At 43.0% G+C, this 23,980-nt stretch overlaps 1 protein-coding gene across 6 annotated transcripts in view; it reads right to left on the reverse strand.

Moving 5' to 3' along the window:
* LOC108024706 (cytotoxic granule associated RNA binding protein TIA1) overlaps positions 1 to 23,980 on the reverse strand; it is a 90,702-nt gene that overhangs the window by 13,152 nt on the left and 53,570 nt on the right. For all 6 annotated transcript variants that reach the window (XM_017094795.3, XM_017094793.3, XM_017094792.3 and 3 more), the window contains exon 4: positions 66 to 141. In XM_017094795.3, the coding sequence (XP_016950284.3) occupies positions 66 to 141 (76 nt within the window). The remainder of the gene's footprint in view (positions 1 to 65; positions 142 to 23,980) is intronic.

The raw sequence follows: 23,980 nt of genomic DNA on the forward strand, positions 1-23,980 counted from the left end.
TGAAACATTTTCTAATTGCCGCCGATGGAAGCCTTTGATGTTGCAAATCTGCTGGCATAGCTTACCGATTTCTTGACAAAGCTGACAAAGCCATAGCCCTTGGATTTCAATGTCTGCGGATCACGCACAACTCTGCAGTCTCTGCAAAAAAGAGGGAGAGAATAAAAATATTTAATCTCGAGCATAAAACTTGTCTCAAACAATTAAAATGTAGCTTTTGTGTAATTTATTTAGGTAATTTAGAGTTATCTGCTTGATGTCCATACACTTTCGACCCCCGGCAAAAAGGTCCTGTGAGGATAACAAGACCCTTGAGCAAATGAAAAGGCCAACGTTGGCCAAGTAAAAGTCAAGAAGCAAAGTCGATGTCGACATTGGAAATCCAATGGAATTACGTGTGAGGAAATATGAAGCGCTGGGCGTTGGGAAAGGCAAACCGAATTGCCGGGAAAGGGATTTCGTAATGGAAGTGCAGAGATATAGAGTGCAGGCCACCGCCTTTAAGGGTGTATCAGTGGGCGTGGCCGAGGGGATTTGCTGCGGCCTCCATTCGCCATTCTCCATTCGCCGTTCTCCGTTCTCAATTCTAAATCCCATTCCGAAGCCCGTAAACCCGTAACCCCGCCAAACCACCAAACCACGTGTCGTGCCATGTCGTGGACGCTGCTCGAGAATCGGGCGTCAGCATTCGGCTTAAATATGTTGGCCCGTCCAAGCTAAGCCACGAAGAAATATTTAGACCCCTCCCCCCTTTCGGTTCGACGCCCATGTGCGAGTGTGGGGCCAACCGCACAGCAACAACAAGCTGGCGGAGCTATTAGGCAGCCACTCCAAAAAATGGCGTTCTCTAAAGATCAAATAAGTTTTTAGAACATTTTTAAAAAATTCTAAAAAGAACTGATTTAATCCTATTATTTTCAAGGATTACCTTTTCTAGAAATTTTTTTATATTAATCAAATTATATTCAGAAAACAATTTTTTATTGTTTTTTTGCCAAGAAGATTTATTTTAATAAAATTATTTTCCGGTTCAGAAAAAATTTTTAAAATTACATATCTAAATTTTTGAAGAAATGTAAAACCAATAATAAACTGTAAGATGTCTCCTTTTTTTCCTTTCTTATATCTTTTTCAAAGTGCACTAGGAGCCGGGAAGGCAAAGCCCGCATGTCGACCACGGCATTTAAAAAAGGCCAACTTGATTGTAAATCACGATAAAAGTCAATTTTTAATATGAGTTTTAGTTTAGACCGTGTTCACCCCCTCCCTTCCCACCCACCATGTTAAGTGGCCGGCAAAAAAAAGAAACGTATTTTAATGGCCTTTCGAGCTTTGGCTTTGGTGGCGGCGCTTCAAGGTTGTGAATTTATGGGCGGGCTGGCCAGAAGCGAAATTGGAGTGCGATTGCCAACGAGACTCAGTCGATGCACACATAAATATCGAACAAAAAACATATTTAATTAAAGTTTAATATTTATTAGCTACCAGAGGAATTCGGCAGCAATTGCTCGGGGCCGAGGTTTGTCTGGTTTGGTCAGGCGAAAGGTTTTCCGGCTGGCACGCAAGCCAACACACAAACACGGCAAGCCAGCACCAATACAAAAAGCAGAACAAACACTCACTTTGTGTATAAATACACTACTATATAATGCACTGCACTACAATGCAATACAAAGTGTACTGTATATTAATAATTGGAAACTCTTAAGATAATATCTGCCTTCGATCGAGTGTATCACAGAAATCCCTGGACAATATCTAAAGGTATTATATCAAATATTTCCTCCTCTATACAGTTCAAAGTGCTTTCTTGCTAATAAAATGCTTTCAAACAAATCAGAGTCCTGCGAAAATGTGTGCGGTGTAGAAAGGCCCACACATCCTGTCAGCGGGACTGACTGCCGTTGGGAAGGATTGTGCTAACAAATTAAAGGCCAGGACACAGTGTGTGCACTCCCTTTGAGACCGCCCCACAACCATCTCCGTCTCCATCTCCATCTCCCCGGAGTATATCATATTTCACAATCGATAAACATCACAGTTCATATTTTCATAACGTTTTTGTTTGAATATTTTAACAGGCAGACACAGGGGCAGGGCAGTGGAAGGCCGGGGAGGTGTACAATTTCCTGCTTGCATGTAAATACAAGTTCGAAAATGTCTGCAAGTGCTCTTCGCTCCGCTCCCAGCGCATTCCATATCCACATCTCAGGGGCTGCAATAATATATTTGAACATTTAACAGAAAACAAACACAACCTTTGCGCCCCGGGCCAAGAGATTTCCGTGGAGGAGCATCGATGGCCCTCGAACTGCGTTCGCCACACAGTTTGTTATCATGCACGAAATGTTTGGAAAATTTCCGAGCAACGGCAGTGCGGGCGGTGCATGGGGCTTTCGGGGGCGTGGCAGCAGCTGCACCCGGTGTTTGTCCAAAGAATTGGGCGACGAAGTCGATGGGGAAGTGTGGAAGCCCGGGAGATGCAAAAGACAACTCAAAAACTACGATTTGCCATTATGAATACCAAACACCCTTTAAATAATTATTTTAAATATGTTTACCAGCACTAAAATTCTAAAAGCAGTACAATAAACTTAATAATATTTTTAGAAATTATAGTAAGACCACTTGCACATTTTATAAGTATTTTAAAATAAGATGATACTTATCAGAAAATCTAGCAGTTACTAAATGATAGTTAGTATCCATAAGATACATTTTAAGTCCTATTAAATTCGACGCTTGCTTCAACGACAGAAAATCAAGAAAGTGTAGCAGAAAGTCAAGTAGAGAAATTCAAAAACCCTATAGGGGAAGGGATAAATTCAAGTGCATAAGTAAGATCTGTATGCACATGCACTCACATATATATAAGCCTTTTCCGTCTTTTTATTCCCCCTTCTGCCCTCGTCTCAGGCCAATCAATATATTTTTTACAAATATTGGCAAAAGTTTTGCTGCTGGCTTAAGCCCTGTGCCTGATACTTGAAAATAAATTTAAGCAGAAGTGAAAGAAAATATTTTGCCATCTTAAGTGCATAAAACTATAAACGTTAAACAAAATATTTCGCATACACGCACGCACTCATACAAATGTGGTTATTTATACCGCATGCATATATATGTATATATTTTTGGCTTTATTCCCAAAGCCTTTGGCCCGGGACTCGAGTAGCTTTTGGCCCAAACCGATATATTTTTTGGGTGTTGGAGGCTTTCAGGACGACGAAGGAATGTTTGCGGTGCGCGCCGAGCGCATTAGTTGTGGAGTCCTCGCTATTTTGGCCTTTGCAATTGGTTTATGCCAACAATGCAGCCCCAGCCATGTGTTGGAAATTCTTTTGTATTTGAATTAAAATTGCATACATGATTTATAGACGCTTCGAAGTTGGCCGGGCGAAATAAACTTATGCATGGGATTTCTGTGCGCCTCGATAGCGAAATGGGAATTGTAAGGCAAGCCCATTGATAACCGATATAGATATAACTCTTGAGTTTGAGTGAGTTTTCAATTGTATAATTTAAGGCAGGCGAAGGCGAAAAAAGCAGCCATATCTACTGCCAGCTTTATTGCCTTTGGTTTCTCTCTGTATCAGCCATTCAAATATAGACATAAGGAAGGCCGGAATGGCCAAGAAATCGACTAGTAACATATTTATTAGGGCGTAGCTTGCCTACGAAACTTAACCAGCAATTTGCAATTTCCTGGCCACTTTAAGAACATTATCTGCACCCCATCGGCACACTTGGCAGACATATAATTTACAAGTCGGGGGGATCGGGATCGGAATCGGGCTGGCAGGACATGCTAAACACATCAACAGCAATGGCAAACACAAATTACTCAGCAGTGCAAACAAATGAAAAGCGATAATATCGCGTAGGCCACAAGGGAGAATATTGAATGGATGGTTATAGATATATAGATATGTATATGTGGTATAAGCTAGAGCCAAGTCCAAGTCCCTGGCACTAAATCAATGAATTGCGGTTGTCCTTCAATTTCCTTTTTGGCCAAGTTAGTGTAAAGCGGGCAAGACGGGCTCATCGCTTCTCATCCGGCATTGGCATCATCGTCGACATTGAGTTGCGTGTTTGAAATATTGAAATATTTTTGTTGGCCATGTTTACACATCGGGCTATTGACTGCGCACAGTTATTCCGCACATTTTTTTCCGGCTCTCCAGTTTTGAATTTCCAAAGCGCATTTTTTTGCCCAGCATTTTTATTCGATTTGTGTTTGTCTCGTGCTTGCATTTTATTGGCTTCCTCTGCGCCGATAACCCTGATGGCTGATGATGATGATTTCCATTTCCTTGTTCGATTGCAGAAAAGGGGGCGGACGGCGGAACGGGATAGTGGGGCGTGGCAGAGTTACATTACTTCGCCGCCCGTTCAAATACCAAATACAGTTGTAAATTCAAATGAAATGCAAGCGAGCGCATTGTTTGAGCTTCGGAATGGGCGAAAATCGGTGGGATGGTGCTTCAATTCTGGCTTTTTGGTTAGCCAAATATTTAAAGTGGATTTCTTGGAGCATTTTATGAGCTTTCCACTGAATTAAGTAATAAATTTGGCTTCGAGAAAATATGTTTGCGGTTGCCGAATCGAAATGGCAGACCGTGCCGAATTGCTGTGAATTACAAATCCGTAAACGTCGCATCTTTGATGCGGCATGCACTCTGCGAAATGGCCAAAGGAAAACCAAAAGCACAATCGAAAAAACCGGAGAAAACTCGGGCTCATCACGTCCTTGTCCTTGTCCCTCTGCTCAGACATCGTTACATTTATTTACACCAACATGCAAAACTCGCATTGAGACAATTTCATGCTCATCTGCATAAAATCAATTCCATTTTGGAGACAATTTGAAGATTGGAATACAAATTTCGAATTATCAACATGGGACCCGACTTCGGGGAGTCGTGGCAAAATGGCCAAACCGGCAGCGATCGCAATCAGCATTAAGACCTGACCCCCAAACTTCTCTGTTCCGCCACTCCTTCTCTATCCGACACTGCAAAAAACTTGTGTTTGATATGCTTAACAGTTTATAAAAATAATTATCATAATTCTGTTATTTTTTATTTAAAATATTAAAAAAAATATCTCTAGAGGTTTGTAATCTCTCTTAAGAGTGCTTAAAAGTATGCTGGGAAAAATATAGAGGAGCCTTTCCTATTCTCAATTTAACGTTGCATGCTTTTAGGGTTTTTTTTTTTATTCTTTAGAGTTTATTTAATCTAATATCTTTTAATGGTGTCAAAAAGTATTTTGCCAATTAAGTAAGCCCGCTTTTTCGACTTAGAAATATATAATTATAAGATTAAGTTATTTAGTTCTCACAATGGTTTGTCTTTATAAGAAAAATTCCATTGCAATAACCACTTAGAGCATTTTGATTGGATTTTGGTGTGGCGATTTCTGAGTGTATGGAAGGCCATCTATCGCTTGGCTGGTGGCTGCGGCTGCTTGACTTGTGTTGCTAGTTTTCCGCTTTTTTGGGAGGAGCAGGCTTCGCTCCTGTCCAGGCATTTACGCCATTCACGATGCGACGCGGCTGCTTTGGTGGCCCCCTCGTCCTTTTCGTCCTGCCAACGTCATGCATACGTAATGCGCCTGGGGATCCGGATCCTGGCAGCAGCAGCGACTGTCTCACTAATTCCAGGCCAGCCATTACGCGTCCGTCTGGGTGATGGTGTGTGTGTGAGTGTCTCCAGTGCAGCGGGAAAATTATGTGGTGTGTGATTTGCCATGGACACTGAACGTTTCCCGTTTGCCCCCCAATCGCTTTTCCTCTGCTTTTCCCCGCTTTGCTATTGAAATTTCCCTTTGAGAGGGAGAGGCGGAGCTGATATTTCAGAGCAGAAAACGAGAAACAAAAAGGAGAAATTTGCATGCAACTCGTTACGCTTGGCACTTGTGTGTTAAGCCCGCTCGCCCCTTGGCCCCTTGGCCCCTTAACCCCTGACACCCCACCCTAACCCTTTCTGCGAGCACGTAGAGAAAAGCGAGATGGTGGGGGGCAAAAAGCCATATCGATTTTGCAGTAAATAAAACATTCAAAGATTGAAGTTGCCGCTTTTGAGCTTAGCCGAATGGTGTGTGGCCTCCTTTTTTTATGGAGTGCGCTTCCTTTTATGGCTTCCGTTTCTATAGCAGCTGCCGCTGTGTGGTGGCCCCTCTGTGGTGGGGCTCCTTTTTTCCTGTGGTGGGGGTTCCACTGTGGCGCGCTGAAGGGACACTGCCGCTGCCAAATTGTAAATATTTTTGTCGGCCACGTAGCGGCGCAGGGGAAAATATTGCATTTCTCGCTTGGCATAATAAACGATGTGCCGGCAAAAAAGAAGCAAAAAGAATAAAACACACACAGAAACCGAAAGAGTACCGCCAAAAACCACGCAGAAATACCAACAGCTGCACCGCACAAAGAATACCACATGCACACACAGGACAATGCCAGGATCTTTGTAAAGGACGAAGGGTAAACAATATGGTCGGAGTGGTCAGCTAAAAAAAGCAGCAAAAACTGTTTTATGAAAGCGCGGGCTTAACTGGAAAGGCGATTAAATCTATTTTTCAGCCAAAGTAATGGAAATCTATCTTTTTGTAATTGCTTACAGGGAGTTATAATTGTAATCAGCTCGGACAAACCTTTTCATATTTATTGTTCATGTTTGATAAGCTTAAGCTTTTAATAAAGATGTGGTTTAAAAAAAATAAATTTAACATATCACATTACCCATAAATATTTATTTGAGGTATCACAACAATCATTGGTGATTTTTAATTGTACTTTTTATGTATAAAGTCTTCTTAAAATATTTTCAAAATTATTCTTTCAATAATGCCTAAATTTACGAATCTCTTAAGAATCTCCCTCAAGAAAATGTTGAATTGATTTGCGATTTGCGAAATCTCCTTTGCCGAAATTTCTGCCTTGTGCCTGACATTTGGCCATTCTTTTTATTCAATTTGCGTCCGCTTAGTTGAATTCTCATCAGCTAAAATCCTTAAATGGTCAGTCCTGTCACATATGGCCCAAACGACGCCAAAGGCAGACAACGGCCAGGGTAAATAAAAAGGAAAAAAATTGAAATGGTAAAATCAAATTAAAATGGCGCCGTTGTCCATACACACACGCAAATCCAGCAACTTTTCCCTCCGTCTGTGTGTTCAATAAATTATATAAGATATAGCCATATAGCCTCGCTCTTCCTTTCGGCAATGATTTGACATGAGTTATTGCAGAGGACACAGGCGAAATCCTGAAAATCTTTCTCGTAAACTTTAAGGCTTCCGTGAGAATGGATAAATTCCATTAACCGATGCCAGCCGCAGGCTAAACGCTGCAGTGCATTTCCCAACCGACCGACCGAACGAGGCGAGCGTTATTTATAACGCAACAGAACCCCTATCCCAGACCCCCTCCATACGTATATCTCCTTGAATCCCTGGGCACCCCCCGAGTCACCCCTTCGGAGACCACGCCCGGACACACGTCAATAAAACTGCTTCAAACTGTCCACATTGAAGTTGTTGGCCGCTGCAACTGAGCTGAAGCTGATGCCGGGGCGATAAGGCTACTTTAACGCTGTCCCCGATTTCTGCATGATGCCACACACGGTCGGCCCCTTTCGTGTTTGCCCCCAATAGTGGTTGATGGCCAGTGGAGGGGGTGGGGTTCGGAGGGTTAGGGCTTTTTTTCTGGGGGTGGTGCCGCGGTGCAATGGTGATTGGGTGGTGCGATGGTGCGATGGATGGAATGGCGGTTTCAAACATGCAAATTGCTTGCGGTTCGCTTCGGTTTTCCCCGCCATCGCTTTTCCATCCCCCAACCCTTCGGCATTTTTCGCTTTCATTGAGTGCTCCGCTTACAGTTAACTCGACTCCATCACGTGTGTGTGTGTGTGTGTGTGTTTGCTCTATATGCACGAGTGCAAAATGCAACAACAAAAATCCATTTAGATTAATTAGTTTTTAAGCGAACCAAGGCGACGCTGAGCTCCTGCGGCAGGGCTTAAATTTCACCAGAAAAGCGGTAAATTCCAAAAGGAAATCCCTTTGATTTTTCAAACGAATGTCCCTTATTTATAGGAAGGTATGCCATAAGTAGGGTTTTATTTATGACTCACAGGAAATCTGTAAGGGTCGTAAAACACCTTAAGGTGGACAGCACTTTCAGTGAAAAATAGGTAAGTTCTTATTATAGGGTAAGGCTAATTCGATATTATACAATATTTTAATTAAGGTACAAGTAATTTCCTTTACTTTTTAAATGTGTTCTTGTAAAATTAATTCTATATTAAAAAAATTTACCCTTCTGAATATACTTTTCTTTACTTTTTATTTTTCCTCATTTATTTTTAAAATGGGAATACTTTATATACAAAATATGAGCTCGCCAAAGAGCTTCTTTTTTTGGTGTTCTTCTTAAAGAGGGCGTCTGGAAGTCATAAAAGCTGAAATATTCGCTTTGTATCTCTGCCCGAACAAGTTGGGACTCACTTTCTGCCCGACTGCACTTGGCTAACTCCGTTAGCCGGCGACTCAGCACCTGCAGCCCCCACTGACGTCCGCAAAACGGCGCTTAATGATGCCAAAGATGAGCGACCCCGGCGTGTCAATGGACTGGACGCGACCAGCGACCCCCGGACATCATCTGCATCCGCATCCCCAGCAGCCGCATCATCTACATGGCTAACTAAGCGTGCCGTGTTCGGCTGCTCCTTTGGTGTTAAACTTGTCGTACATGCGCCACTCAGCATCGTTTTCGCAAAAAATACGATGCGAAAGTAGTGAACTAAAGTTTGCTCCAAAGTTTGTTTATTACACCGACAACGGACACATTCAACCACGGAAAAAAAGAGAACTGGAGTGGCTTTCACTGCGACCAACTTTGTGGAGTCGTTTGTAAATTCATCATCTTTTCAGCAGTTTATGCGCCAGTTTGCTGCCTACTTTTTGGGGCTCGCCAGCTCTTTGTTTCGCTCTATTAAAAACTTGTTACAACTTGGCTCGTTATCCATTTTTTGGCAAGCATAATTTCATCCGGCATTCGTTTGCATGTCACATCGCCGTCCATAGCTTTATTGATAGCCGAGTGCTGGCAGCAATTAAGAGCCAGTTCGAAGAGGCCAAGACAAATGCCCCAGACGTTTACTTGCGCGGCGAAACTTTGATTGCTTCGGGCCTGAAGAGGCTGAAAACGGGATAGAAGGTGGCTGGATAAAAGTTTTCTTGGCCAAAGTGTAACCCCAGTGACTGAGATAAAGCCTCAACTGGGGATATGAAAAAATAGAGGACCAACGGTATCTAAAACTATAAGATACCCACTACTTTCGTCTAAAATTGTGGCTTTTAAAACGCTTTATTTATATTTTAAAAAATACTAGCAAGGAGAGAATGTAGAGAAATGTATCCGAAAGAAACCTGCTCTACTTTATTTTAATTTAGAAAACTTAAATCTTAATCTCCCTGCCCTCCAAAATTTCACTGACTTCGACATACCCCTGGTTGACAAAAAGTACTTGGTACGTGAAGCACATTTTACAGCATCATTAAGGATAAGCATCGCTGGCTGGCTTTGAATTTGTTTGTTGGCGTCCTGCGCTTTGTGCGACTCACTTCCTTGAGATAGGACTCTATATATAGGACTAAAAGGCAGATAGCGCAAACTTTAATCTTGAATTCAACACCAAGCGTTTGGGGGGTTCATTTGGAATGCTTTCCAGCCGGGCCAAGCCAATTAAGAAATAATTTAGAGCGCCAACAAGTTAACAAGTGTGACCTTTCAGTGCCACCTGGAGCTGCCACTCGGCCAGCACCTTCTTGCGCTGCTGCCCGCCATGTGGACGGCCAAAAGTCCGTAAATAAAACTCGAGATCTCCAAGCTGACCTGGGCCGTGAAATCCTAGCAAAATCCTTGGAAATGTTTTATTAGCCCTACGTACGCTTGAATAAGCCAGCTTAGCGGAAGCTATCGGATTTTATGCTTTTGACTTTTGCAACGAGTGCAGCAGCGTTCTTGGCCCTCTTCGCCGACCTGGGAGTTGCATTTCCCCTGATTTCCACCCCCATTTTCCCGACCCCGCTTTTCCTGTCCGTCTTGGCCAGTCAGTCCATTGGCGCTTAAGCTGTGTGCCTTGCAGCAGCTTTCTCTTGCCGCTTGTTGGTTTTGTAGCTCTTTGTTTTTCACTTCGTTTTATGGGTTTCGGTGGCGAGTGCACCTCTGGGTGCTGATTATCTGTACGTGGCTAATATTTGGTTTTCTTTTTCCACACTGAGAGGAAAATCGGGATGTAAATGATAATTAACAGACTCTGGACTGCAAATTCAAACGATTTTTAAACAATTTTTACTTTTGGAACCATAATTGGATAAGATTTTAATATTTAAATATTTAAATAAATATTGACTTTCTCTGAAATGTTTTTTATTAATGAAATATAAAATATTAAGTACCTAAAAAAGCCCTATTAACTTTTCCCCCAGTGCAGATGTTGCATTTCTCAACAGCTTTCGCCGGTCAGTGTCCCGATCATTAAGTCGATGGCATTCTTAAGATGGCATTCCTCGGCGGCTGAGATTCTCAACGTGAATGCGAATTGGAATTTCAGTGCGGTGCGATGGGGCCGTAATGCTATTGCGCACATTACTGTATTGGCCAAATATTTATTTCATGAGAGCTGCTGCTGCTGCTGCCGGGGCATCAATTTTTGGCATTTCGCATTGAATGGAATTTCAGTGCAGCCGGCAACATGTGCTGTGAAATACACGCATCCTGGCTGGCATCCTCATCGTCCTGAAATGCGAATATAGCACAACAAAGAGCAAAGAGCCGGGTTAATCCAGCAGCAACGATGATGATGGAGCCCCACCTCCCCCACAACCAACCCGCTTTTCCTTCTGGCCAGGCTTAGTGTGCGCCGTGTTCGCCTGTGTGGGTAAGTTAGAAATATTGAAAAATTTTTTTATTGAATCACGATATATGAATCGCAGACGCAGAATGTGCTGCACAACAGCCAGTGGTCGCAAAGAAAACAAAACGGCGAATCGAATTCCATGGCAAAGGAGTAAGCTTTTCGCCAGCCTTTGTTGGGGGAAATATTTTAGATTTCCAACAGATGTTCCAGTTCGTAAACAGATTTTTAGAAATCGTCTCCTGCCGTGATTTGCATAATACTCGTGGCGAAAGAGGAGCTTTTCACGCGTTATTGAGAACGGAATCGATTCGAGTCCTTGCTGTTTTCCACAGCTCTCTGATGTTTATGAGTTTCTCCCCCGAGTGTGTTTTGCATATGCCGTCGCAGCGGAAGTTGCCATTGTCCTTGTCATTAATTATTCACTGGTAGTAGGAGGGCTTTCTGGGGGGCTTACCAAATCATGAGGTGGTCTCTCTCGTGTTGCTCTTGATTCAGCAGCAAAATAAAGATACGACGTAGACAAAAATGTAACTTCCGGTGGCCATAATTGATGATGTGCTGCCACAGATAAATACAGTGGGCCAGCTGGCCAGGCCCGGGTGGGGAAATTTAATATTGACCCCACTGCTTCAGTGGCAACCAACAGGAAGCAGCCACTCCATAGACATAAATATTCCTCGACTAATAGCACACACACACAACAGCGAACACTTCCGCTTACGAGATGTAAACTTGAGGGTAAACTTTTCCCCCGATCTCCTGGCTGATGGAAGACCTGCGTGTGCGTGGGTCTGCGATACAAAAGATATATATTTTGTGTAAGGCGGGTGTTAGCTAGACAAACATCAGCTTCATCATATTTATAAATTAAACGTCATCGATACGGGATACATCGATGGGGATGGAAGAGGAAGAGCCTGCCAGACCGAAACATAAAAATGAAATATTTATCATCTAAGGCGGTATCATTCGGCGTCCCAATAACAATCCTCGATGGCGAACGTGCGTTGGCATCTGCCGATTGCCGGCAATCAGTGCCAAAAAGGACGAATGTGCGGCTGGCTGGCAGATAGGGACATGCGGATGCCAGTCCTTTCAAATTTGTCATCATTTTGTCATCGAGTTGTCGGCAGCGGTGGCCGCAGTCTGCTTAATTTCCTTTCGAGTGCCTGTGACTGGGCAAAAGTTGAGGCCATCGATGGTCATTTCATTTATTCATACTGGCAAAAATTTCATAATCGAATTTGAAATGAATTCCCAAGGCTCAAAAAAATAAGTGAGACGATGGTAAATAAGTGTAGAAAGGAAAGTACTGGGAAAAATATTTTCCTCTTTTCTGGTGGCTTTAAACAGGAATGCTTTTCTAATGCCCATCTGACTTTCGGATTTTCCAGGCTCCATCATTTAATATTTTTCTTTGTATTAAAAACACAATGTGTTACATTAGCTGAACAAGTCCCCAGTGTAGAGAAGGCTTCCAAAAGCCGACCGAAAAACGAGAAAAACATGCTAAAGAATTGAAAAAATTTAATGCACAACAAGAAATTTGTTGAAATGGCATCAACTTTTTTATGGCAATCAATACGAAGAGGCAGCCGGCAAAAAATGGCAGAAAAAAACAACTTGTACCAATTTGGAGTTTTGTCATAAAAAATTGAAAATGTCAAAAACAACGTGGACGTTTTGCCAGTTTGCTACCACACACATGTGGATGGGCGAGTGTATGCGTTGCCGGCATGTAGTTGACATCATTGATTGATTTAGCTGTCAATTGCATAATCACTCAAGCGTTATTGTTCGACCGCTGGGTCGTAGTCAGCCTCTCGCTCGCTTTCAGTTTTGGTCGCTTTCCCTGCCACACCCGCCTACCGCCCACCGCCTGACTTCTGTTTGTCTGACTTGGCCGGGCCAATTCAATGGGCCAGCAGGGGGTGTGTGGGGCTTGGCCACGTGTGCCGGGCAAATAAAGCAGCTGCCCAGTGTCAGGCAATTGTCAGCAAGCCGCCGTCCCACTAGCCCATGGCTGCCACCCCCCATGCCACCGAATAGCCACCCAATAGCCACCCCCTTTTGCACCCATCAAGTTGCCTTGCAGCCTCGGTTGTTGTTGCTGCAGGCTGCCCTTCATGTTGCTGTTGTAATAGTTGTAGCTGCAAACCGCAACAGCGCCAGCTGTCGGTGAGATTGTTACACAAGCATCCTGAGTCCAGAATCCTGAACTGGTGTCTATGTGTATGTACACCGTGAAAAATGTTACAATTAGTTACTAAAATGCAGAAAAAAAAACATTGCAAAAGGTCGGTTCCTTAGTAAATACTCAAAACGGAAACTTTAAATGGAAAACACTTCACCTTGATATTTATTTTACACCTTTACCAGAAAATTAACGCCCAGTGAAATAAAGCCCATACTATTTAATCTTAAATTTAAAAAAAAATAAATATTACACATTGTAAAATTGCGTAGATCTGGAGTTATATTAGTAAGAAAACTTATAAATTTTAGTAAGAAAATTAATTTTTTCCGCTAAATGCCTTATCTCTCCCTTATTTTCCCAGTGTATGGGTGCGCCTTTGAAAGCGAGCGCGTCGTTTGTTTGTGCATTCGCCTCGCATATTGGCAACAGCAATTGATGTGGCAACAAATTAACATGCCGCAAATGGAAGTAATGGCCAAGTGTTAATTGTTGTGTGAGGGCGGCCCACACATACCTTCGTACATTATTGCCAGCAAACAAAGCATTGCCCGCATTTATAGCCATTTAATAATGATGTGATTTAAAATTGATTTATTTCTAGGAATTGACCCACAAAACAGAAAAATCAAGTCACAAAAAAATAATAAATTACCTTCAGGCAGCCCGATTGCCGTTGTTATTTGCGTTGCCTTTGGCCATTGGCCATTGTTATTCCTATAATACACAAACATACAGAGGGTATGGTTTGGTTTGGTTTGGTGTTTGAGGCAAGGAGAGGGACCAGCATAAGACCGGGCAAATAGAAAAAGAAATGACCGGGCAGCTGGAGGGGCCAGTGAGCTTGTCTAGGCTTGTAAAAAATGGATATGTCAACGTCCGGCATGTCAACAAGATAACATGACCATGCCCACATCGGCTGCCCCTTGTCAAAGAAAAAGGAAAAAAGATGAACAAAAGTTCAAATCAACAAAAGCCAAGTCTCAACTTGGAGCAACAATTGTGGGCAGAGGCATTCAGCTTTCAGTTTCTGCCATATTTTTTGTTCGTTTTTTGGCATCTTGTATTGCTTACCGAAAATCCAACTCAAAGTCAGCCGAAAGGCTGCTGAAAACATCCTGAGTGGGTGACCTGAATGAAGCCAAGATTAAGCAGCCGACGGGATAGTTGAAATGCAACAAGGAATTCGAGTGCACTGCGGAAAATAAGCAGGTCCTTGAGAGGAAATGTGGGGGAAGCTTTAATAACCACAAAAAAGTTAAAGTGTGTTTAAAATAATATAATATTTTTTAAAATAACTAAATAGAAACATCATTTGAGGGCACTGCTTCTAACCTATTATCTGAAACCAGTTGTCAAGTCTGCTTGACGTCCTCTTCCCTCCTTTTCTCAGTGTACAAATTGTGGTCGCAGGGGCCCAACAAGATGTCCTCGAAGTGGACATAAAGCCTCTACCATGGGCCGGAGTAATCGTCCGCTGCCAAGTATCCGTTTACGGCCAATGCATTTCGGCTGCTTGTCGTGTCATTCCGGATATCCGGCGGAGTTGCAAGTGCATGGCGCGGACCATAAATCTTTAAGGAGCAGCTAGCGGTAAAAGAACAGCGTCCTCGAGTCGACGAGTCTAGGAGGCCACCAGTCCGGGAGTCCACGAGTCCTTTAATCGTGTCACAACACAACGGCCAAAACAGCTTTCACCGAATAGCAGTGTCATAAAAGTGGCAGCGTTTTCTCTCTCCGTCCGCTCCACTCGTTTTGGCCAGCAAAAATGAAAGCTTTCTGGCCTGGCCAAAACATTTTATCGCTCGCTTTGACGGCTGATGGGCTCTTGTTAAGTCGACCGGCGGAAGCGCCTAAGCAGCTCGCATTTCTGGCATGTTTTTTAACTGCCAGCCCAGTGGCATGCAAAATAAATTCGCAATGCGAGCTGCTGATGTGTGGGTGGTTTTCCGCTTGGCTGTGGCAATTGCAGCCAATGAAGGCTTGTTGCATACGCGTTGCAATTGCACGTCAGTGGCATGTTTGCACTTGACAATTCATTTCATTGTTTGTAGATTGCATTTGTCGTCCCCTCTCCTCCCAGACCCCTTTCTCTGGAAATTGTTAACGCAGTCTGAAGGGGGATAAGGGGCGTGGTCGTGCAGCAGCTCCGAAATTGCATTCGCAGCACGCGATGCGCGCATTTCACTTGGCCACCCCTTCCTTGACTCCCTTTTCGCCTACACCTCTTCTAAATGCACTCAAAAAAATATTTATTTCATTAAGTTACGAAAATAGAATACATTTTAGTTGATATAAAGAGGGGTAACATAAATGATACCAGTTGCATGCCCCGCAATTTAATCCAATTGTATTATGAAATTGGTTAACGCTCTGGCTTATAAATTCATTTATTATTTCATTGTGTTAAATTGATAAAATTGAACTTTAATTTTCAACTTTTAAAAATTTAAAAAAAAATATTTATAATTTCAAGGACCCTATTTTTCAGGGTGTACAGTTCCCTCTGCCTATTCCCGACAAACACAAAACGCCGGAGTTTATTTCCCAGCTGCCTTTTACTTATTTTGCACTGTCGCCAGTCGAGGTTGCTACCTTTTTCATGTTTCTCCTGCTCCGGCGAAAATGCAATTTTCTTGGCATTTTTCGGCAAAACTTGAGTTGGGTAGTTTGAATTGCAGTATGCACGTGGTCAACAGGTTATCCTGTCCGGGGAACTGGTCCTTGGTCCTGGGTCCTCGTTCCTTGGTCCTTGGTCCTTGGCCGCCTGCCTGCTACGTTTATTTCCGCTTTTGTACCTTTTTGGCATTTTTGTTTTCCTTGGTCCTGAGTCCTTGTGCCTTTTCTTCCTCCTCTTTTTTTTCTTGTATACTTTTGTGTTTTGTCGGTTGCTGTTGCATTGTGGTTTTCTCATTTATTTTGTGCTGCACTATGCCGCAACATATTGTTGTTGCAACAGGAAATGACTTCAATTTGCTGTTAACAAGTTTAAAATTTCGCAATTGCAACGGAAATACACAACATGATTTCCACCTGAGCTCGAGCATTGGCGCACATAATTACTCAGCCCGTAGTTGAGTGCTCAGAGGTGTGGTGGCGAATTAATAGCACCGACTTGATTTAGAAAGAGAGTTCAGGGGAAAGCTGAAACTAACTAATCGGATGACTTCCGTCTGCCTTCTCAAAAGGAGGAAGCAATCAGTCGGTCCCCGAGCTTAGCATCTTGGCATCTGGCTCATCCGGTTTTGGCCAAAGTCCGAGGACTTTGCAGCAGCGGCAGCTGTTACACGAGATGCCAATGAACTCCGCACTTCACATCTGCTTACATCTGGAAAATAAATTCACGCCATTTGGCAAAATCCTCGCAGCTTGCACAGCCAGCTCTTTGTGGACATTGTAAGGCACACACAGAGGGTGTATATACATGTAGTATATATTCATATGCCGTGTCTGGGATTCCTTGGGGTGCGTAGGTGTGGGCCAAGTGTCTGTGATAAATCAACAAATTCATCAGGCCGAGACTGGCAGCAGCTGGCGACACTTTGGTAGCAGAGCAAGACATTTAAATCCCGGGAAATTGCTAGTAAACTTTTTCAGATTTTGTTTTACCAGTTTTTAAACAGAGATAAACCGACCAGAAAGTTTGCAGTTCAGTTGAAGGAATAGTTTTGGGAAGGTTCCTTAGGAAGATTATTGCTTTCACTAGAAATAATAAATATTTTTCAATGTTCTAGAATGGTTTAGAACCTTTGGGTTTGTTTCTTTCTATTAAAATGTTTTTCTGGGAAACGATATTAATGTTTCATGGAATCCCAAACTGCTCCCCATTATTTTCCCCAGAATCGTGTGGCAACCCAATGAGCTTAATAAGCCTTTGTCATCCCGAAAGTGTTAGCTTTTTGAGCCCCTTAATGAATTAAATTTTTCTGGGAACATGCAATGGTAGAAGGTAGAAGCCGTTTAAATGAAAATCAAATTAACATTTTTAATTTGACCTGCTTAGTCACCTTTGCGACACTGCAAGCATTTTGGGAATTGTCGCTGGGTAGGTACTTCATACAAATTGCCAACGTTTTTATTTAATTTGTTGTGGCTTTGCGCTTCAGTTTTTCTATTTGGTTTAATTAATTTAAGCGCACCGCCCCGCCACAAACTCCTCGCACGATGACAGTGCCGAGAGGCCCACACATGCACAATTTTATTACCTATTTTAATCATAAAAAGCGCGTGGCCATGTGGCACAGACAAATTGACATTATCCTGGCCGGGAGTGGGAGGCCCAACCACCCGGCTACGCACGCATTATCCTGCCGATGTCCGTGTATGCTATCAGTGTGTGTGTATTTCGCTGCAGATGCGTAAGTTGATTATTAACTGGTGTGAGTGGGTGACGAAGTGGGGGATGGGGCGCTGGAGGTCCTGGGCGGGTATGTGCTTCTATAATTACGAGCGTGCCCAGAACCAGACTTTGCTCATGGTTCATGCCCAGTTAAATACAGACATTAGGCATGCATAGCTATTTAGCTGTACAAACACATCTCACTCCCCTTTCCTTAGTACACAGAGCAGAAATTATCATTATAATGGATCTGTAAAATATATTTTAAGGTCAATCAATGATCTAAAGAATAATAAAACGTAAGAAATATATTTAATATCTACCAAAACTGAGATACCGAGGACAGTTAATAAGTATCATAGATTATTTTCGACTTATAATTTATTTTTAATTTGAGTGATTTTTTCGACCCGTGTAGCTGGTGATTTTATTAAAGCGCTCGCTCTCGAGGATTTCACTGCGGCCGGGTCTCAATTATAATTTCGTTTGATGGCAGCCCCAGAATCGTAATGTCCTTCGTGCGTTTTGCAATAACAACAAAGAAACGAAATTAGCTCAAGGCACAAATTAAGCGACCCCGCATAGTATCTACACACACAATTGCTGTGTGTGCGTGCCGAGAGGATAATCTAAGGCAATTAATCGACTCGTCACTACGCACACATGTCACTGTCCTCCGCCGCAGTTGTAGTTGGAAATGTCAGCGGTCTAATATGCAAATTAATCTGAAATTACAGCGCACTGCGAGCTGAGGGGGCGTAGACTTTTCAGAAGAGCCCAGGCCCTACCCACCTATTCTTTTGGGGGCGTGGCCACTCCGTCCGCCACTCATGGCAATGTGTTTTAATTAATTTTAATTGCAGACAAACGCTGGAGTGGTTCTGCACCGAGGCTTTGCGGCTTTCGAGGGAAAAAGATTAATTTGAAATGCATTCAATTCCCCATTGTTGCCGCTGCTGGGCTTCGAACAAATTGATAGACCCTCGAAACTAAAATGCAAATCAAAAAGACATTATGCAAATTGTTTCTGCCCCCAAAAACACATTAAATTGATATCAATCTGCAAGGAAATAATCTAAATATTAAATATGTATGGCTGCTGGACTCGGGGCTTCACTGTGGCCATTACACCAGATGACGAACCCCTGAGCCAACGACCTGCGACCCCCGAAGCGCCTCCAATGACCAATCCCAGACAAATTCAATCAATCAAACAAGGGCCAGGCCAAAAGCAATGCCAATGCCGTTACGTGCCCGTAATGAAGTCCTGTCCAAATTTGCCTTTTTCTAAATTAGCACAAATGTTCTTTTTACGACAAGGAAAGCGGACATGGAAGTGGCAATGGCATCGGCTCCGGATCCTGCTCCTCATCCTGCTGCTGCTCCTGCTCCTGGCCCATCTTCCTATCGTCCTATCTGCGGCACTGTGGCTCTGACTCTGGCATTGTCTCTAATTTCTCATTAATTTGCAAGCGAAATCAGTGAACACGGTGCGGCGCTACCGAAATGACAACAAGCTGAGAGCGTGCACTTAGCGAAAAGGAGCGTACACTTCGAAAATTTTATATTTTTATTTATTCCTTGACTCTTAATTTCTTTATGGACTAAATAAGGTCATTATCCCTCATATTATCCCTTTAGATACTATCAATGAAGCAATCCATCCATAATTTTATATGTAGTTTTTAGTGTTTAATGATTTTAATAAATAAATCATTTCTTTTGGACCAAATGTATATTACAAAAGATTCCATTTAAAAGTTAAAATAAATATGCATCAAACGTCAATGGTTCAAAATACTTGCTTTAATTTGAATTTTATGTTCTACCCAAAATTTATCGCAGTGCACAACGGCAGGTTCAAAATGTAACGACAAAAGCGAAACGAGGCAACAGGGCGTATGAGCGCCCTGTGCAAACGGCGGTTGCGGATGGTCGAAAAGGCGGGTGGCGGGGGGAGGTGGCCGGCTGAGGGCAGGTGAGGTGGCATCGAATGAATGCTCGTCAGGTGTTTGCGGTGGTTTTTCGAGTATTTTGCCAGAGACCAATGCCAACGACGAACGCTGTCAGCGGCACAGCCACTGCCAAAGTCAATAAGAGACAACGCTGGAGAATGGCGAATCGTGGGCAGCTGCTGCTCCGGCTTTCGACTTAATTGAAAGGCGTTTATTTGGCTTTAAAAACGTAAATCAAATTCATTTAATTCGCCCCCCTTCCCGGCCATCTTCTCAGCCCTTATCTTTTCTACTTTGAGCCCGGCCCGTGCCGCCCCTTCGGGCGTTTACCTTTGTCCGGCAATTACAGGGCACTCGACACTTGGCTGGCAGATCTGCATGGCCATCCGCGTCCGTCTGTTTATCTAATACGAAAAAAACTTTTCTAATTTAAAAAGTAAATAAAGAACTTCCAAAATATATTATTTTACTTTCTATATTTCTGGAACCGTTAGAGTATGGCTAGTATTTTATTTATTTTTAATAAGACTCAGGTGCCTTAGTATAGTATAGTATAATACAGTATAATTTGTTTATGCTTTTATTTCCTGTGTACCCGCCGACTTTATTGTTCCATGATTATATTATTTTGTGCCCCAGCCTGTCGCTCATTCCACCCATTTTTTGCGAGGCTCAAAACTTCAGGAGGCTGCCCCCGAGGTCGTTGAGTGCTTTAAAATTACATTTCCGTGTCGAAATTGCACCTGTGACTTCGGCGTAGAGCCGGAGGCCCATAAAATGGGCCACTCAATCTGTGTGACTCATTTTGTCAAATTATTTGGGGGATTTATGCGTTGGCAGCCATTTTTTATTCGCTTACTTTAATGGCAGTCAATTTATTGCCAATAAATTTGTAGCCAAAAGTTTAGAGCAAGGCCGTAGAGTCGCGTCGAGCCGAGTAGCAAATTTTTATTTGGCCAAGTGATAAACTTTCAACATATGTGCGGGCCCCGGAGGGTCGACGCCACCGCCGTCGACGACGACGACTTGTTTTCTTGGCAGCGGCTCAATTCCGGCGAAAGCCGAGGCCCAGAAAGTGCAGTTAAATTCAATTTGTGCCGCGCTGCCTGCAAATGACAGGCAGCCAAAGTGCCATTTTAAGCGCCAGCCAAAAATTGTCGCCCCATGTCCAAGGACGAAAAGGACTATACTCGTTGTCGTCTTCATTGCAGCATAATTTCTGGCGCGGCTTTGTTGGCGCGATAAAAAAGTTTTTGGGCTGCTGCCGCTGCTGCTGCTGCTGGTGCTGTAGCTGTTGTCCCTTTTATTTCCGTTGATTTAATTTTAAAAGGCGCCGCCGCTCCTCTCGCCAGTGAAGCACTTTTATTTATATACATTTAGCCGCTGTGGGGCGCCGTTTTGCAAACTGTTTTGGCTCCGCTTAGTTGGCCCCAAAAACGCAGGACATTGTCAGTCAGCCAGTCACTCAGTCATTCAGTTCAGTTCGGTTCGGTCGCCCAGCATTTGGCAGCAGACACTGTCCAAAAGGCAGCCAACCGTGCTTGGCACTCGTGTTTCGCCTTTGTCAATTTTAATGAATTAATGCGTATTTTATGGCCAAAGTTGCCCTGCCTAAATTAAATAAATTTATGCCCCGAGGCAGCAAGTCGCCAGAGCCGCTGCCACCGCCTGCTGGCTTTTCTGTCTATTATCTAAGCATTAAACCTGTGTATTGATACACAATCTGCACAAATTGAAAACGAAAATTGTTTGCCATTTAATGATTGTGCAAACTTTGCTGGCCATTAAAATTATATTAAAAAGTTTACACAGCTCAATGTACTGCGGCCCGATTGCGATTGGCTTTAATTTGCATTGAGTGGCGCTTTAAAGTCGCCGAAGTTGGTCTAACTTTTGACACTTGCCACAAATATAAATCGTAGCAGGCGGCATGAAAAAGTGTCAGGCTTCTGCGGCTGCAACACAAACTGCCAAGACTCATTTTTCACACTACGCACAAACAGAGCGAAGGATTGAGGGAAAATCCGGAAAAGTCACAGACGAAAAAATAAATTAGCTTCGCCCAAAAGCATTTATTTAGAAAATATGATAAATTTTTGCACTATAAGTATTAAAGCCATTTAAAAAATAATTTAAGGATGTTGATGCCTATCGAAAATGATTTTTCTGTGATGCACTACGTCTTATATTAAGACCCATATTTTTTTTCGAGTGCAGGTAAAATCGCTGGGAGTGCCAAGGAGATGCTTGACTGATTGTGCGCGTTTTGGGGCAAAAGTTTTTCGCATTAACTTCCGCTGCACGCCGCGTCGCATTTGAATGCGATTTTGATTTGTCACTCGCCGCCTCGCAACAAAAGCCGCCGCCTACTTAAGCGCCGAGTTAGATGGCGCGGGCCGCTCAACTTTTCCACCATTTCCGCCGCCCACTTGTCGCCGATCATTGGTTTCCGTTTCCCCTTTTTCCGCAGCGAACAGAAAGTCGAACTGCAGAACTGCAGAAAGGAGCCAAGTTAACTTGACGACGTGCACAAGCACATTTTGAAGTTTATGAAAAGGGCCGGGGCCGAGGCTCTGAATCCATAGCCGAGGCTGAGGCAACTTTCTGAATAGATTAAGTTGAAAGTTTTGCTCATTTTCAGCATCGCCCCAATCGAGGCTGTCCCTAAAACGGGGCGACAAAATTATATGCCCGGTTAAAAAAGGAAGAAAACGAAGTAATATCAACGTAATGACGTCGCGGCAAGGTGGCAATGGAGGGAGTCTGCAGTCTGGAGATGGTAGACAGCAAACCAAAATCAAAACTTTTCCAAGTGTCATTAAAAGTAGCCGAAAAAAGCAAACGCGATAGCGAGCGAGTTTATTTCCATTCGCATTCCCAGTCGCAACTATCAACTATTATCTTGTTGATTTCTTTGCCCTTTTCCCGGCCACCTCTTCAGGAGTTTTACACGTAAGTTTCAGCATAAGTTTTGTGTGGGTACATCGAAAAATATGGTTTGTTATAATAGGATATAGAGTGAATAGAATAGAATAATTTCTCCTCATTCAGATGAACTTACATTTTCTATTTTAACTTGTTTATACCTTTTTTTATGTATGAATGTTGAGATACTATCATTTTATTTATTATTACTTTCCGTCTGTGAAGATTTGTTATCCTATTAGTTCTTAAATGATTTTTTGGGATTCAAAATATTCAATTAAATTGAAATTTCTTAAATCGTAAGTTTTGCTTACTGAAATGATCCCTGTATTCTTTTCCCTGGGAATTTTAAAATTTGTTCGTTCCAAACTTGGGCACAAAGGCCAAGTTAAGCCTTTTGTGGCCGACAATGAAAGGCGGCAAACAGCAACAAGCAAGAAGGGCTGCCAATTACAGGCCGAGAAGGGCTCGTTAGCCGTGCAGCACAAAAATGTAATTGAATTATGAGAGGCGGCAACAATATCGAGGAAACTAATCAGGAGTCGGGCCAGGAGCCACAGAGGTCCTGCCAAATGGCCAGGACGTGTCCATGTCCCGCTCGCTAATCAATTTGCCCATTGTGCCGGGCCTCTTTGTTTGTCTCTCTCCCCAGAACTGGTTGTGATTCCGATTCCCATTCTCATTCCCATTCCGAATCCGAATCTGAATCTGATTCTGGTTTTATTTATGAATACTGGACGAAACGAGTCCGAAGTCGGAGGGGTCAGAACATATTGCATGTGATTAATCAGGAGCACTGCTATCTGGTTATGGTTTTGGGCTGCGGCGACTGCATCGACAAGCAGACGCAATTTGAGCCGCCCACCGCAGGCGGATAATTGAATTTCAGTTTTGTGCTCGGTCACGACTATAGTCTGGTATTATATGCCACATATATATACCCATATCTATATATCGAACTGCCTCTTGAACTGCCCGTCATCGTTTTGGCACTCTGGCTCTGGTCGCTGCAGTCGATTGGTTTCTGCGAATTTCCCTAATTGGCCAACAAGAAGTGTGGTCTGGTGTGCCTTGGGTTTTATGTTGATCCTTTCGACCGGCCGAATAATTAATTAGCTGCATTAAAGCAAGCACACTCCGGGGCCTTGTGTTTTATGGCCATTATAAGAATGAGAGTCTTCGCATTATATTGTCTAATCGGATTTTTGGTGTGTGCCAGTCCATTAAACAGTTGCGATAGGGAAACTATATAAATATTAGTGGTGGCCCCCAGGGGAAAATTGTCTGAAATTTGGTGCTGGGAAAGTGGACAAGTGTGCTCGGTGGTTTTGATTAAGCACAAGGTGTTGATTGATTTGGAAACTCAAAGAGACTTAATTATTTTGAAGGGATTATGATGGTGATTACGGTTGCGATTGCGATTGCGTTGCCAAAGGCAAGCAATTAATTGGGGGATTAAGTTTCTTTTGTTCCCGCAGCCTTTCCTTTTCAATAATTTTCCATCGACTTTCATAATGAGTTCTGTCTGTGTGCCTCCATCTCCTGCGTCTCCCGGTGCCAAACTAAAACCACAAAAACTTCAAGTTATGGTGAATTTTCCACACACATATTACTTTGTAAAGTTTCCACTGTTCGCCGCAGT

The sequence above is a fragment of the Drosophila biarmipes genome, chromosome 3R (genome assembly GCF_025231255.1).
Source record: "Drosophila biarmipes strain raj3 chromosome 3R, RU_DBia_V1.1, whole genome shotgun sequence".
NCBI classification, from domain to species: Eukaryota; Metazoa; Arthropoda; class Insecta; order Diptera; family Drosophilidae; genus Drosophila; species Drosophila biarmipes.